The 14371-nt window shown below is 43.0% G+C and overlaps 4 protein-coding genes across 4 annotated transcripts; 2 read left to right on the top strand and 2 right to left on the bottom strand.

The window, feature by feature from the left end:
- Positions 1–2441: 2441 nt before the first annotated feature.
- On the top strand, positions 2442–6391 carry EAF02_001922 (uncharacterized protein; the record flags this gene model as incomplete). Its single annotated transcript, XM_038897970.1, has 3 exons — positions 2442–2464; positions 2584–5152; positions 5201–6391. The coding sequence occupies 3 exons, from the start codon at positions 2442–2444 to the stop codon at positions 6389–6391; spliced, it is 3783 nt and encodes a 1260-aa protein (XP_038761662.1).
- A 225-nt stretch (positions 6392–6616) lies between these two features.
- Positions 6617–8233, bottom strand: EAF02_001921 (uncharacterized protein; the record flags this gene model as incomplete). The annotated part of the gene is made up of 9 exons (XM_038897969.1): positions 6617–6697; positions 6759–6803; positions 6892–6937; positions 7015–7064; positions 7219–7317; positions 7401–7446; positions 7548–7617; positions 7691–7872; positions 7932–8233. 9 exons carry the CDS (start codon positions 8231–8233, stop codon positions 6617–6619), a joined length of 921 nt encoding a protein of 306 aa, XP_038761661.1.
- Positions 8234–9636: 1403 nt separating this feature from the next.
- On the bottom strand, positions 9637–10830 carry EAF02_001920 (uncharacterized protein; the record flags this gene model as incomplete). Its single annotated transcript, XM_038897968.1, has 2 exons — positions 9637–10430; positions 10497–10830. The coding sequence occupies 2 exons, from the start codon at positions 10828–10830 to the stop codon at positions 9637–9639; spliced, it is 1128 nt and encodes a 375-aa protein (XP_038761660.1).
- A 1705-nt stretch (positions 10831–12535) lies between these two features.
- EAF02_001919 (uncharacterized protein) lies at positions 12536–13232 on the top strand (the record flags this gene model as incomplete). The annotated part of the gene is made up of 2 exons (XM_038897967.1): positions 12536–12572; positions 12625–13232. 2 exons carry the CDS (start codon positions 12536–12538, stop codon positions 13230–13232), a joined length of 645 nt encoding a protein of 214 aa, XP_038761659.1.
- Positions 13233–14371: the final 1139 nt, after the last annotated feature.

Below are 14371 nucleotides of genomic sequence, written 5' to 3'. Positions count from 1 at the left end.
ACTTATTGCATTCTTGCTTCCGTAGCCCAAACTCCTTCTGGCGGCAGAAACAGGATGAAATTTGTCGAGATATTCCTAGTTTCGACCACAAATTCGAGGTATGGTACTGTAAGTAGGTGGTCAGCAGCTACTCAAATCAGTATTTGATGAGATCGAGGACCACCACTTGATAAATTGCTCTTGAACACAGACTAGGAGGAAAGGTGACCTACACAAAAATCCTGCTGATGTGTTCGTATATTGCTTCTTGCTTGATTTTACACCTTGAAGTAGAAGTAGAATTGAAATGGAACAAGCTTGCCGATGCCATTGATATGACAGAATAATTGCCCTCAGGAATCACTGCAGACCTGCACATATTATCTGATACGATTAGCTGAGCGCATGGTGAAGAGGGCATCAAATATGCTCACCTGAAACCGCCAATAACTCAAGAATTTGTAGTTCGATGGTGGCCTGGTCTACCATTGAACCAGCTGCTCCATATAACTACCAGAGTCCATAAGGAGATGAGATGATCAAGGCGCGCAAGATCAGAAGAATATCTAACGCATATTCTGGTGGTTGAAGTCTTTGAATTATTGCAATCGACTCCATTTTGAAGATAGGAAGATTCGAAAAGAGCTTTCAAGTATAGAAGGTAGGTGGACAAAAAGAATCCGACTATATAGGTCGTCCTCTGAATCACGTAAAGAAGAGAGGAACTTGAAAATAAAATGAAAAGGCAATTGTAAAAGAAAAACAAACTTCAGGGTTAGGGCAGAGGGAGAAGATGGTTAAGATTCTCAGAATTACCCGAGGCTGAGAGGCATAGCTCTACGCGGTGGCTATCAAACTGACAGCCACCGTTTAAACTGAGGACTGGAGGCCAGGATTTGAATTGTTAAAACAAATTAAGATATTCAAACGTTACCCCAAAGAATCCTCTACCACCTGAAAGTGCATGTGCCTCATTTTTTCATGGTTACTACATCAATGACACCATGTTTTCTAATGCTAGATTTCAACAAGAGAACTAGAGAGCATTTGGCTTATCCAGATAGTTTGGGACAGATATGATGGGATGATATTACCCTTGGAAGTCGGTAGGACTAAAAGTAACTATCATATTAGTAATTCATTATGAGATGAAATTTGACAGTGGACTTTTCTGAAGCTGAAGGCTGTAAGAATCAAGGTCAGTTGTAACATTAACACGGTTGAGATTCACTTCCAAACAATGGGGAATAGACCATATATGAACTGCTGTCTGAACAGTCAAAGGGTCGGTAAATAAGGTGAGAATAGCCCTCAACAACCATAGGTCTTCTGATCATATTTAAAATGTTGGTCATTTTCCAAATAATATCAGACAAAAGAAGCCTGGGTGAATTTCGATTTTGCTAATCATCTATTGGAAGCCAATAGGATAGTGTTTATAGAATCCAGTAATATTAGATATATAAAGCAAAAAAACAGAAGAACGATCCCTTTTCTAACTTATGGTTACTACCAAGTGATGTCTGATCTTACTCTTGGTGGGAAGGTATACAGTTGAAAGGCTCTTGACTAGATTCCCAATGATATCACTAATGTTGAAACACTTCAATCAAAGTATGGAGATACATTAGTCCATCATTAACTAACTCATTGATAGATGTCAAACAGATGCCAATAATGTTGACAAGAGAGCCCAAGAGTTACAGTGTGTCCTACAAATTTCAGACAAATCAACAAACTGCATATAATAAAGGTCAAACTATCATTTTGAAACCCATATCTTTGTGATTTCCTATAATACAATAAGCATGATTGTCATGGTTTTGACGTTCTTGAACTTTTCAGTGAGGCAAATGCGCTGTTGAAGCAAGAGCGTTCAATGAAGTTTACCCCTATTAGAGAACCTGCATACAACAGCAAAATTCAAGAATTTTATGAAACTTAGCTTAATCTCTCTGAGGAGTTAGGATTCTTGACTTTTCACCTCTAACTAATGGTTTCATGTGATGAAGGGTTCATGCTAGAAATGAACATTCACATGAAAATAAGCTCTTCTCGCTAAATTGTTTCCCCGAGCCCCGACCACACACACGTGATATATTTCTCCACATTCGCTACATCATTGTTAATCCATGTTAACTCGAATGTTTTGGCCAGAACAACTACACAATCTAATTGATAATTGCTTCCTCGAGAGATTTTAGGGAGTACTTGTACCGTCTTTTGAGGACTCGAAATTTCAATCTCAAATTTTCAACTTTTCTTTCGCTCTCTCACCAACCTGAGCCTCATCTCTTTCCAACCAAAGTTCTTGAAACTTGGGCGGGAAGGTACTGTCGGGCATTCGAGCTTGGCCAGAAAGTTGGCATTTACCCCTCGAAGGACTTGCTCGTTGGCACACAACTCGACACTGTAACGACGCAGCAGAAAATTGAGCTGGGAATAAGAGAAGAACGTCCACAATGACGGACCCCGTCGAGTCAACGTAAGTAAGAATTATTAGATTTGATCATGCCGTGGGAAGCGTTACCCCCTCTTTCTAGGTCTCGAATGATTTGGGGCGTATTGTGAACAGTGGCAACCTGCTAATACTCATGTTATTAGTCACAAACGGAGTAAATCGTCTGCTTTATCCCTTCTGCGCAGCAGGAGAGAGGGGAAGGACGACGATAATGTAGATTATCAACCCCCCATGTCTCCCGCGACCACGGCACACTCACCCACGCTTCCAGCTGCACCATTTCAGCCCACTCTCGGACATGCTTCGAAGAAGTCGACCAGCGCGACAGGACTCATGAGATCAGCTTCTAATGTCCATCCGCGGACCACGGCTACTTTGTCACCCGATAAGACAATGTCCATTGAGCAGACCGTTCGAAAGTTCAAGATATTTGAGGCATTAAAGAACGGGGATACAGCAGCGATATCAAAGGCAATTCGTGAGTCTGACGGTAGTCGAATGAGCATTTCTAGCTTCGCAACCGTTTCAACCAATTTGGAAGATACCACCATCCTGCACTTAGCTATTCAATGTGCTGAACAACAAGTAATCGAGTATGTGTTATCTGATGGAGCGGGAACAATCGATGTCAATGCAAAGGATCGTGATGGGAACACGGCTCTTCACCTTGCTGCAAGCTTAGGTCGTAGCCCTATTGTACGCTTGCTTCTTGGGCAGCCCGGTATCAACGATTCTTTACCAAATTATGTTGGTCGCCTACCTCTCGACCTTGCTCGAACACCCGATATTTTCCAGCAACTACAACTCTCCCGTTCAATGTTTGTGGATGGTAAAATAAAGCAAATACATGAACTGGTTGCGCACGGAGACTATAAGACATTGGGCGAAATCTTGGAGGAACCTCGAGTCAAAACAGTCTTGGATATCAATGGTGGAGAATTCACGTCTGACCCCATCACGGTACTAGCTGGTGGCACTTTACTGCATGAGGCTTCCAGAAAAAAGAACATTGAGCTCATACAAGTGTTGCTGTTACATGGTGCTGATCCGTTCCGTCGCGACCGAAAAGGAAAATTACCTCAAGATTACACAAAAGATGATGCAACCAAAGCTATGTTAAAGAAGTCTCCTGCTGCAGTTGCCGCTCAACGGGGAATTCAAGAGAAAGCTGTTCTCGGGAATGTATCTCAACAAGGAGCAGTCAACGCCAACCCGTCAGATGCACTTGCAGGAAAGGAGGGTCGAGAAATGCAAGGCTATCTAAAGAAGTGGACAAATTATCGAAAAGGTTATCAATTACGTTGGTTCACCTTGGAAGATGGCATCCTAAGTTATTCCAAACACCAAGACGATGCTGGGTCTGCTTGTCGAGGTGCGATTAATATGCGCATCGCAAAACTCAACATGGATCCTACAGAGAAGACCAAATTTGAAATCATTGGAAAATCATCCGTTAAATATCACCTTAAAGCGAACCATGAAGTTGAGGCTAAAAGGTGGTTTTGGGCGCTGAATAATTCTATACAATGGACTAAAGATCAGGCCAAGGAAGAGGAAAGACAAGAGGCCAAAAGATTAGAACTGTTACAGCAAGCGAAAGAGCAATCTGGTAGTGGATCCAAGGAAACCTTTGACAGCAATGGTCTCAACGAGCCATCTCTTGTCTATACGGACTCGCGCCGTGAGAGCATTCAAGGTAGCAGGCTTCTGCCACAGACTAGCCTTAGCAGGATTGCAAGCCCACGAGTCGCATTTACCAGCATTGCTGGTAGTGTTGGCGATGAAGAAGAAACTAACTATGGATCATACAACCCAAGCTTCATCGGCGACGGAAGTAGAATACCAAGTCACATTGGAACCGGACCTTTGGATGGAGATGATGATGATGAATATGGAGATGGCTCTAGTGAGCACGAGATGCCGGCAAATAAGGATGCGTTTGAAATCACGGCTCAATCTGCTCGACTACAACTCGAACTCATGGGCCAAGTCAATGCAGCTTTACAAGTAGAGCAATCCAGAAATCCAAATCTCGTCATCTCTGACCCAGTTGCGAACCAAGCAACCGCGACATATGATTCGGCCATTCGTAATCTCAAGGGTCTTGTTGGCGATCTTTTGAAAATATCCAAAGACAGGGATGCATATTGGCAACAACGTCTTGATCGGGAAGAGCATATGCGAAGGATGTGGGAAGAAAGTATGGCTCAAGTAGCTCGTGAACAGGATGAATTAATGGCTCGTATGGGCGAATCGGAGGAGAAGAGAAAGATGACAAAACGAGCACTTCGTGAAGTCACTCGATCAGCATCCCGACCAGCTAGTAGAGGTGAACTAGCAGCAAGAGCCGAGATAGATGAGGCTCTTGATGACGTTTCTCTCAATGATGACGGGACCGCTCCTTTAAGACATATACCGACTAGCAAAAGCTCATTACGACAGAAATCGATGGTTGAAGGTATCCCTGATATGTCTGATTCAGATTCAGACGAAGATGACGAATTCTTCGACGCCGTTGATGCCGGCCAAGTCGAGGTAGTCAAAGCTCTACCGCTTTCGAGCCCTGCCCCAGGTGCAACTGAAGAGGCAGAGGAGGGTGAACTTGTAAAAGCTGAGGGGCTAGACATCAGTTCTGCTTTCAAGGGATACGAAAATGGCGTAAGAACTCGTCTAAAGATGGATGCTGATGATCGTCCAAAGATTTCTCTATGGGTATGTATTTGAGCTCGTTTTATTCCGACATCACTAATACTTTTCAAGGGTATTCTTAAATCTATGATTGGCAAGGACATGACTAAAATGACACTTCCTGTGTCTTTCAACGAACCGACGTCATTACTGTATCGATGTGGTGAAGATATGGAATATGCAGATCTTTTAGATATTGCAGCGGATCGAGCAGACTCAATCGAGCGCATGGTATATGTTGCAGCTTTCGCCTCAAGTGAGTATGCATCAACCATTGACAGAGTTGCAAAACCTTTCAATCCCCTTCTTGGCGAAACTTTCGAATATGTTCGTCCTGATAAGAATTATCGCTTCTTCATCGAGCAAGTCAGTCATCATCCACCAGTTGGTGCTGCTTGGGCTGAATCTCCTAAATGGACCTATTATGGAGAATCAGCTGTGAAGTCTAAATTTTATGGAAAGTCTTTTGATATCAACCCTCTCGGTACTTGGTTCCTCAAACTTCGTCCCACATCTGGAGGACCAGAAGAGTTGTATACCTGGAAAAAAGTCACATCTTCCGTCGTTGGAATCATCACTGGTAACCCTGTGGTCGACAATTATGGGCCAATGGAAATCAAGAACTGGACAACAGGTGAAGTTTGCAACGTCGAATTCAAGGCTCGAGGTTGGAAGGCTTCTAGTGCTTATCATATCACTGGTAGAGTCAATGATGCAAACGGACAAACTCGTTTCAGTCTTGGTGGTCGCTGGAACAGTAAAATTTATGCTCGTTTCACGCCTGGTTATGAGGCAACTGTTGAAGAACCTAAGTCCGGTTCTTCTCACCGCAGAGGCAGTGTCAATGATCCAAGCCAAGCATTTTTGGTCTGGGAAGCTAATCCACGCCCAGCTGGTATCCCATTCAATCTGACTCCTTTCGTTCTCACATTCAATGACATCAATGACAACCTTCGCCCTTGGTTGCCACCAACGGATTCTCGATTGAGACCTGATCAGCGTGCCATGGAAGATGGCGAGTACGATCTAGCTGCTACTGAGAAGAATCGCCTTGAAGAGAAGCAACGTGCTAGACGACGTGAACGTGAACAGCTTGGTGAAGCTTTCGTTCCTCAATGGTTTGAGAAATCAAAATGTCCAATCACTGGAGAGGAATACTGGGCTTTCAACGATAAATATTGGATCGAACGAGAGAAGGCTGCTACTGGAGAAGCATGGACAGGTGTTGAAGATATTTTTAATGATGTAAAGGAAGAGGAGTGATCATGTTTAGATGAAGAGATAGGGAAGGGTGTAGGATATCTGAATGTAAAGTATAAATCTTCTTTCATAGCTTTTGCTTTTGGCGGGCCAAACTTTTGGCGATGAGCTGGGTGGTTTACCATGAGATGCAACGATACGCAAGAGAACACGTACATAAATACCTAGTAGTTAGCGGGCTTTCAGCCAGTCAGTTAGTCATACATAATACATATCATTCAAATCAGGTCAAGAAGTCTTGGCACGTGTGAATATGATGGAAGAGCGGAGAAATAATTTGATTTGAGCCTGCAGCTCGCGATATTCGACCTAGGATATATTGTTAGCTTTCTATTGTCTGGATTGATCTGGGAGATTGATATGCACTTACCAAACAAGTCCAGATATTGCGCCCTCCGGCAGCTTTATGAAGAGCCTGAATTTCAACACGTTAGCTTGATTTCTCGAAAGGGCAGCTTTGATCATCTGTCTAGATCAGGATAGTCGAAGGGAATTGTACTTACCCGAAGGCAAAGGAGCGGCGAAAAGTACGACAGCAGAGGAAACAAGCTAAATCGGAGGTCAGCGTTACTCAGTATATCCTTCCCATTGTTCAAGTAGATCGGGGTTATCAAAGGGCGTTGTACTGACCAGGCGGCCACGGAGTGGCGCAAAGTCTAACGACAGCTTGAGAAACCTAAATGGGAGGTTAGCTTTGAGATCAAAGTCCGCGGTCTATTGTTTGATCGAACCAGCCACTGAAGGATATCGTACTAATCAAAAGGAACGACAGAACGGAGGCAGCAGCGGCAGTCTAAACTACTTATGTTAGTAGCTAGCCTTTATCTTACCATGCCTGTTGATTGTTCGAACGGATTGAGGTGGATTGAGGGTATCAAACTAACCCAAGGAAAACAGAGTGGAGCAGGGCGGCACCAGAGATCTAAACTCTATAGATTGGAGATTAACGCTGCTCTGTACACCTGGTCCATTGTTCAAATCGATTAGGGATATTGGGGTCTAGCGTACTTACTCGAAGACCGCAGAGCACCGGAGAAGACGGCGGCAGCTTAAACGCGCTATATTGAGAATCAGTTTTGAGCGCTGTATATCTGTTGATTGTCGAGGTAGAGGTGGTAGTTTGATACGTACTTGGCGAGGGATGGAACAGCTCATATACCGTTTGGTATAATCCCCGTTGGGGTCGTCTTCGTCGTCGTCTTCGTCGTCCCGGCGGCGTTTCTTGGTTGCTGGACAATCGTTTAGTCTTATTGTCTCACATTATATCACAAATTCAACGGAGGTTGTGGTTTGACGACTTACTTGGCTCGTTGTCTGGGAGAGAGAAAGGCAATTCCTCCTCCTCCTCCTCCTCCTCCTCGGTAGGATCCGAGGCTCCTGCGGTGCCGTAAATCGGACAGCCCTCTTTCCAAAGAAAGTTATTGCCCTTGGTCCGAAAGCCCATATTTCTTGCCGCAACTTGCCAATCATAGCCTAGGTCCCTCCTATATAACATGCGTTAGCGTTTGTCAATTTCTGATTGATTCTTTTGTTAAACACGTACTCTTGTTGCTCCTTTTGGGAGCGCGCAGCCTGGACCATGGCCTTTTTGTGAGCAGGGTTAGCGGCCTGCCACTTCTCGTCACTCTCGACGGCCTTCTGTGTACGGCAGAGGGCCTGGTTGAAATTTTCCCGCATGGTTCCGATAAACCACGGAATGCCTTTGGCTTCGCACTGTAACGTGCGATTGGATATGTTACGGGGCTCGCAAGTGGCGACGACTGTGGCGGCGGCGGCGGCGGCAGCAAGGTGAGCGGAGACCTTTTTGCCCTTGGCAGGGGCTTTCACAACCTTCTTTGGTGGCATGGTGGCTTTGTGGTGATGGCGTCTTTCTTTGATTACTCGTTTGATGGTATTGATTGCAGAAAATATTTCTGCTGTTGATCTTCTTGACAAGGAGAAAGGAAGAGAAGAGAAGGCACAAATTTGGACGAGATATTACTTAGCTACGTGTGGGCAAATAAGGCTGCATTTTCGTCTATCTAAAAAGCGGCCATTGCTGGTGGTAGAAAGATACTTGACCGTGAAGGCTCAAGATCAAGAAGTGAATACTTGAAAATCAAAATTCTTAGCCCTAAGAAATTTATTCCCATCTATTGTGCAATGTCAAGGCCGAATGAGTAATCTTTGACAATAACACACCTAGCATCAGTTCATTGTTTTTTCGTCTGTCTCATTCAATACTGGTGGATATCAGACGATTGAGACTGAGCATAGGATGGCTTTTATTCTCTGTGTCTTCCATATACTTGCCGCACCACACGGACAAGTTTACCCCATAGCAAAAACAAAAGGGTTGACTACATCTACGATCACATATATTTACCTATCCTGGCCATCGAATTTTTAGGTACTTGAGCTCTATAACCTCGAATTCGAAAATGGTGAGATAGAGGAGTTACGTTCTAAGAGAAAAATACAGCCCAAAGTTCGAACCTCGACGGCAGGCTGCTGCTATGCAGCGAACCTGTGTTATTTACATCTCGATCCATCCGCAAACGATGTGAGTTTTCCTCTGGCTGGAGGGTCGATTGCAAGGACGAAAGCTGCGGCGCTTCCGTTATTTATTCGAACGAGATCGAAGGATCAGAAGCGCGGCACAGTGGATATGCATAGTAACAACATGAGAACTAGTCTTTTACCAACTACTAGAATATTATCGGAGTTCTCGAGGTCACAAATGAACGCAAGAAGACTGCAAAGACGGAACAAAGAGGTGGGTGAGAAATTCGAGGGAAGGACCGATAAAGATCCTAGAAGAGGATATCAAGAATTGTGAGGTTAAACGACTCATAACTTTTACAACTCGAGTGGCACTGGAAGTAAGTCATCGATAATGGGTAAGTGGTGGTCTGGTGGCAGCATTTTTGGGGGAGGGCGCAGTTGTAATGAACTAGCGGCGGAGTGGAATAATGAAGAAAATTGGAGCATAAGATTGCATTGTTCAATATGTTGATGAGCAGGGAAGTAAGAAAGTGTGATTATGCATTACGAATACGTCCATTGAAAGTTTGTGCTATGGTTATGAAATTTTTATTGATAGGAGCTGAGTGGATGGGCGTCAAAGGCGCTATAATAGGACTTAATTCTTTTCTTCCGTTTTATCAGTCAACATAATTATGAGATTGAAACTTTGAGCTTTTTCCTGCCGTTGAGTTCATCATTAACATAGTGTATACATTCTTTGAAGATGTCATGGTATACATAACCTAATTTCTTACCCCAGATACAAGTAATACTACACTTCCCAATTGCCTCCTGATATCTTCCCTCTCAACATCATGTGTATCTTCAACAGCTCCCCACATCCCGGTCTGCCAATCTACCTCTAAGCTTGCAGCTTTGGCTGCCTCCTCCACTCCAAATTTCTTCTCGGCAGCTTCATCTCGTAAATGTGCCAACTCAGCACTCCATTCAACCACTAATCGTGCAGCTCCAAGTAAACTCTTTCCAGCCAACACACCTCTCTCCAATCCCGCAAGCTCAAATGGAGGTAATCCAGAAACCCATCCTCTTATTATATCCTTGGTCATTTGAGGTTGACTTTTAGGTACAATACTATTCGTATCTAAAACTGGAATAAGTTCTACCCCGGGCCATACCTTCTCGGATAAGAATTGGATAATAGGCTCCGCAGATTTCCTCTGAATGCTTCGCAAACTTTCCACTCTGTCAACATGTGTTTCATATCCTGGTGGATCTTCGGGTGCTTCAGGTGCCCAACACAAAAGTGAATCGGTATCGAGATATCGCATTACGGTTGTAACAATATGAGTCCTGATTAAGTCTCCCCCCTTGTTTTCTTCATCTATGATATCGAGAGCGCGATTCACGAGTGAAGTCATCGGTATAAGGTGAGTCTTCAAAGCTTGTTGTGCAGATACAAGGAGATCCCATTCAAGGGCGATGGCAGATGCCAAATGTGGTTTATGATGTGGTACTGTGAGGATATCTTTGGAAGGTCTTCGGAGAGCTCGTTTGTCAAGGAATATCTGTAAACCCTCTGCGTTCTCAACACTGATTAGTGGATTTGTTATTTAAAATGAAATAAGGAATTGACAAATGTTACCTTCCGTATCCTGTACATTAACATCCTTCCAGAACCTCTTGAGTTTCGCAGTTCCACCGCCTTTCCCATTAGCTACAGCTCTCATATCTTGACCCTTCTTGAGTAGCTCTGCTTGCTTCCTCTTCCTTGCGACCCGAATATCGACATGCTCGGCACTGGGAGTTGGCGCGGCTGGTGGCGGGCCAGATGCTGTGAATGCCGCAGGCGCAACTGTTGCGGGCGAAGGTGGTGTTGTGTGGATATATCGTTGGCTCAATGGAGCTAAACTTTGACCACGAGAGATTCGTAGGCCTTTCAAGCCATTCACCACTGGTAGTTGATTAATGCGCTTCATCTTTACAGAGTGCTCACGGAGAGTGAGTATTGCTTAGAAAATAAGTCGACATTGAGGTTGATGCGGCAATGCGGCCGCTTGCTACATTTTTGCCGCATCACGTGTCAATGAGTCCCAAGATCAATATCTTTCACTCTTGACATCTTTACATCAGAGATCAATCATTACCTCAATCGAGATTTAGATGATATTTAGCACTTAGGAGTATCACAATTGGAGCAAGCTGTCTGAATGTTAAGAGGAAAAGCGGACAGGTCGAGATGATATATTGGGTCTTGCGAGTTTTTCAATTGTTTTCCCCCTACAAATTGGGTCGTGGCTATCATTCACCCCTTTCTCAGACTTGATTAGTTTCGAGTCCATCTATGGGGTAGCTCTTGCCAAATCTCATGAACGTTTCGCTTTAATACCGTTCGAAACTGCTTAACGGGTAATCTCTATTATGGATACTCTTTGCCAGATGCAAGTGCCCTCTCATGATTGTGGCTTCGTGCTTGCGACAACTTCCCGCCATTGATTCTGATGCTTTCAATCTTACAATTACTTACATCCTCAATTTTGTATCATATTTGGTTGCCCATCTACATATATAATGATGTTGATAGTGAGCTATCAAAGTCTAGGTAATTCCGACTATGATGCGGAATAGGATTTAGACTCTCGACTATTGAACCTTAAAGCTCATTTTCTCGTGCCCTCCTGTATGGAAGGCTTTTGTTGCAAGTCTGTTCCAGAGCACAGGGGTATCCCCATGCTCTTCCTTTACTACTTATCAAATCCAGCTTGTTGACACATATTGTTAACGGTTGCGAGCCTTATGCTACCTGAAGAATCAGGAATTATACATAACCTCTTGACTAAAACCACAAATCAAATAATTTCTAGCTATATTCCACGAATCGTCTAATAACTCATCCCCTGCATTTCCAAACTGAAACAGAATTTCAAATATACTTTGAGGTTCGGTCATATTGGAACTATACTTTCCGTTAGGTGAACTGGATACTTTGCAGAAACCTTGCCGTAGAACTAGTTACCAAATTCTGTTGATTACTCCAATACATCTTTTAACTCCCTGATCTTCCGATATCTAGGTACTTGGAGTCCATAGACCAGTAATAAAGATTTCATTGTTTGAATGAGATATGCTATTCCACGATATTTCACACTTTACTATTTCAGTTACCAGCCACTCCGAACCAATCCAATAGATATGGAGAGACTCTTCCGCTGCTGTTTAACTCTAGCCCTGATCTACAAGTCCTATAATTTATGATCAGTACTGATGCTTCCAAATTTTTCCCATTGAGAACAATAGTTGCTTCGATTGACGTTCCAAAGCACTTCCTTCTGGGCCTCTCCTTGAAAACTAGTTTGGTAGCCGCCATTGTACCTTCCAACTGAAATGGTCAAAGTCTTGCATCGATCCCTTCCTCTTAATTATACTTTATATACCAGCTTATATCACATCCCTCAAGCAGTCAAAGTCTTATTCACACAACACACTCACTCAACAGATAATACAACGATAATCCACAGCAAATTCGCACACATCATAGCTAAACATCAGAATTACTCGGCAGAAATACACTGCAGCATTTATTTACGAGTATCAAACTTGAATAGGTATTCTCATCCTTTTGCCCTGAATATGTGCTTGGCTCACAACAAAAAGGTAGATATTGAGTCGATTATACTGGCAAGAATGCCTAGTCTCTTTGAAAGGGTTGGTCGTGGAGATGGTGTGTTACAAGGGACTGCAGTTCAGAATTTCTCTTCTAATACACCATTTAGACTTTAGTGTCAGCAATGTCAGCAATTCCGACCCACTCGATTTAGACAATCCCCGGGATGTCAAAGGCACCCAGATGGGATTTGCAGAGTTCATGACCAGCACTGTAATTCAACGACGGCAAGGCTGGATGAGAGCTGCAGAATTCGATCACCCCCCATTCCTCCAAAGAGTACCAGGCTGGAATACTAGAAATTACAATAAGATCGGTTTTGAGGCTATACACGTAAACAGTCCAGACTACATCCCTGGAAACAGAAATTTCATACCGACATATATTATTTTTCCTCATGACGCAGCGATACCTTCACGCGCAGATTTTTTCAAGATGACGGAAGTTGTGGTTAGGTTTATACCACCTGCCAGAGTTCCATTACGTTGTTCAGAATTAGCAAGCTTGACAGGAAGATGGTCCGAGACTAATAAAATCCTCATTTTTCGGCACGACCTGAATCCGTTGATGTATACTCATGGGCTTGGTGTGCGACATTATAAGGATGGGGAGCCTGCGATTGAGGGTCTCTATTTTTGGGATTGTGCATCAGCTTTTGCGAAAATTTGTCGTAGGGTTCAAAATTCTGGCTCTGTTGTATATCCATCTTCTGCTTGACATATAAGCCAGCATCGATTAGAGGTGGATTCTCAAGCGTGAGATGACAGCAAAGTATACATTATAATGTTTGCATCTGCAATCCAAGCGATTAACACTAGTTTCAATTTAAAAGAGTATCCATCATTCATCTAAGTCCTCACTCAATCTGCGGGCGTGATAAAATCGGAATTTTTACTATAACTAGGTATCGAATGATCTAATATCTAAAGATCTAGTGAGTATATATACAATACCTATTTCGATGCCCTCAACACTCATTTCCCTATCCAACGTGATTTAGTAACCCCAGCTTCCAGCCCGACAAGAAAACGATCTTGATTTCTCAATTTCTCCAAAACTTTGAATGGCTCTTGAATTTCAGGTCGACCATATACTAATAGTTATCTCGATTTGAAGATTCAGATGCCTCTTAATATTCGCATTTCTAAACTATCTAACTATATTAAAATATTCAACACTTTGGGTTTACCACATCTTTCCAATCTGCGATTGAATTTCTGTAAACCGTTAAGATACATTATTGTGATTCTATCTTAGTATAACCATACCGTCTAATATGAATAATCTCAAATGGTTCATCAGCTGCATTCATATACTCGGATCAAATATTTACCCCCGAACTCTTTGGGGTTGTTTTGATGTAGTTGTCTAAGGACTCTTCATATGTAGAGAGAACTGATATGGAGCTACGGCGGTCGAGGTAGAAATCTCAGTCTTCATCGAAGTCTTTGATTAAGTGTGGAGTATGGGGGCTTGATTTACAGGGAGAATGTAGTATATACCCTTAACTATTACTAAAGAAGACCTGAATGATATGGTAGAACTGTCAGCCAGGTACTAAGAATGCGAACCGAGACTTAAGAATTCTCAGATATCAAGATGTCCATCCTGATTATATACCTGGATTACTAACGTGGGAAACTCAAAGAGACTAGTATCGCTCTAGTAAGATCTTAGATGAATGGATGAATATAGGTACTCGGAAAATCATTGCTTCTGTAACTTTTTATATTCTTTTTCTCGAGTGTTAAACTTGTATAGTTTTGTGGATTTGTTCTCTATTTCTTTAGATGTACTACGCATCGTGATTACTTGAAATTTTGAGGTATCTTGAACTTCATTCATTTCATACCTTT

Source organism: Botrytis sinoallii (assembly GCF_014898435.1).
Source record: "Botrytis sinoallii strain Bc 23 chromosome Unknown BSIN_003, whole genome shotgun sequence".
Taxonomy (NCBI): Eukaryota; Fungi; Ascomycota; class Leotiomycetes; order Helotiales; family Sclerotiniaceae; genus Botrytis; species Botrytis sinoallii.
This window is presented reverse-complemented; position numbering and strand designations above follow the sequence as displayed.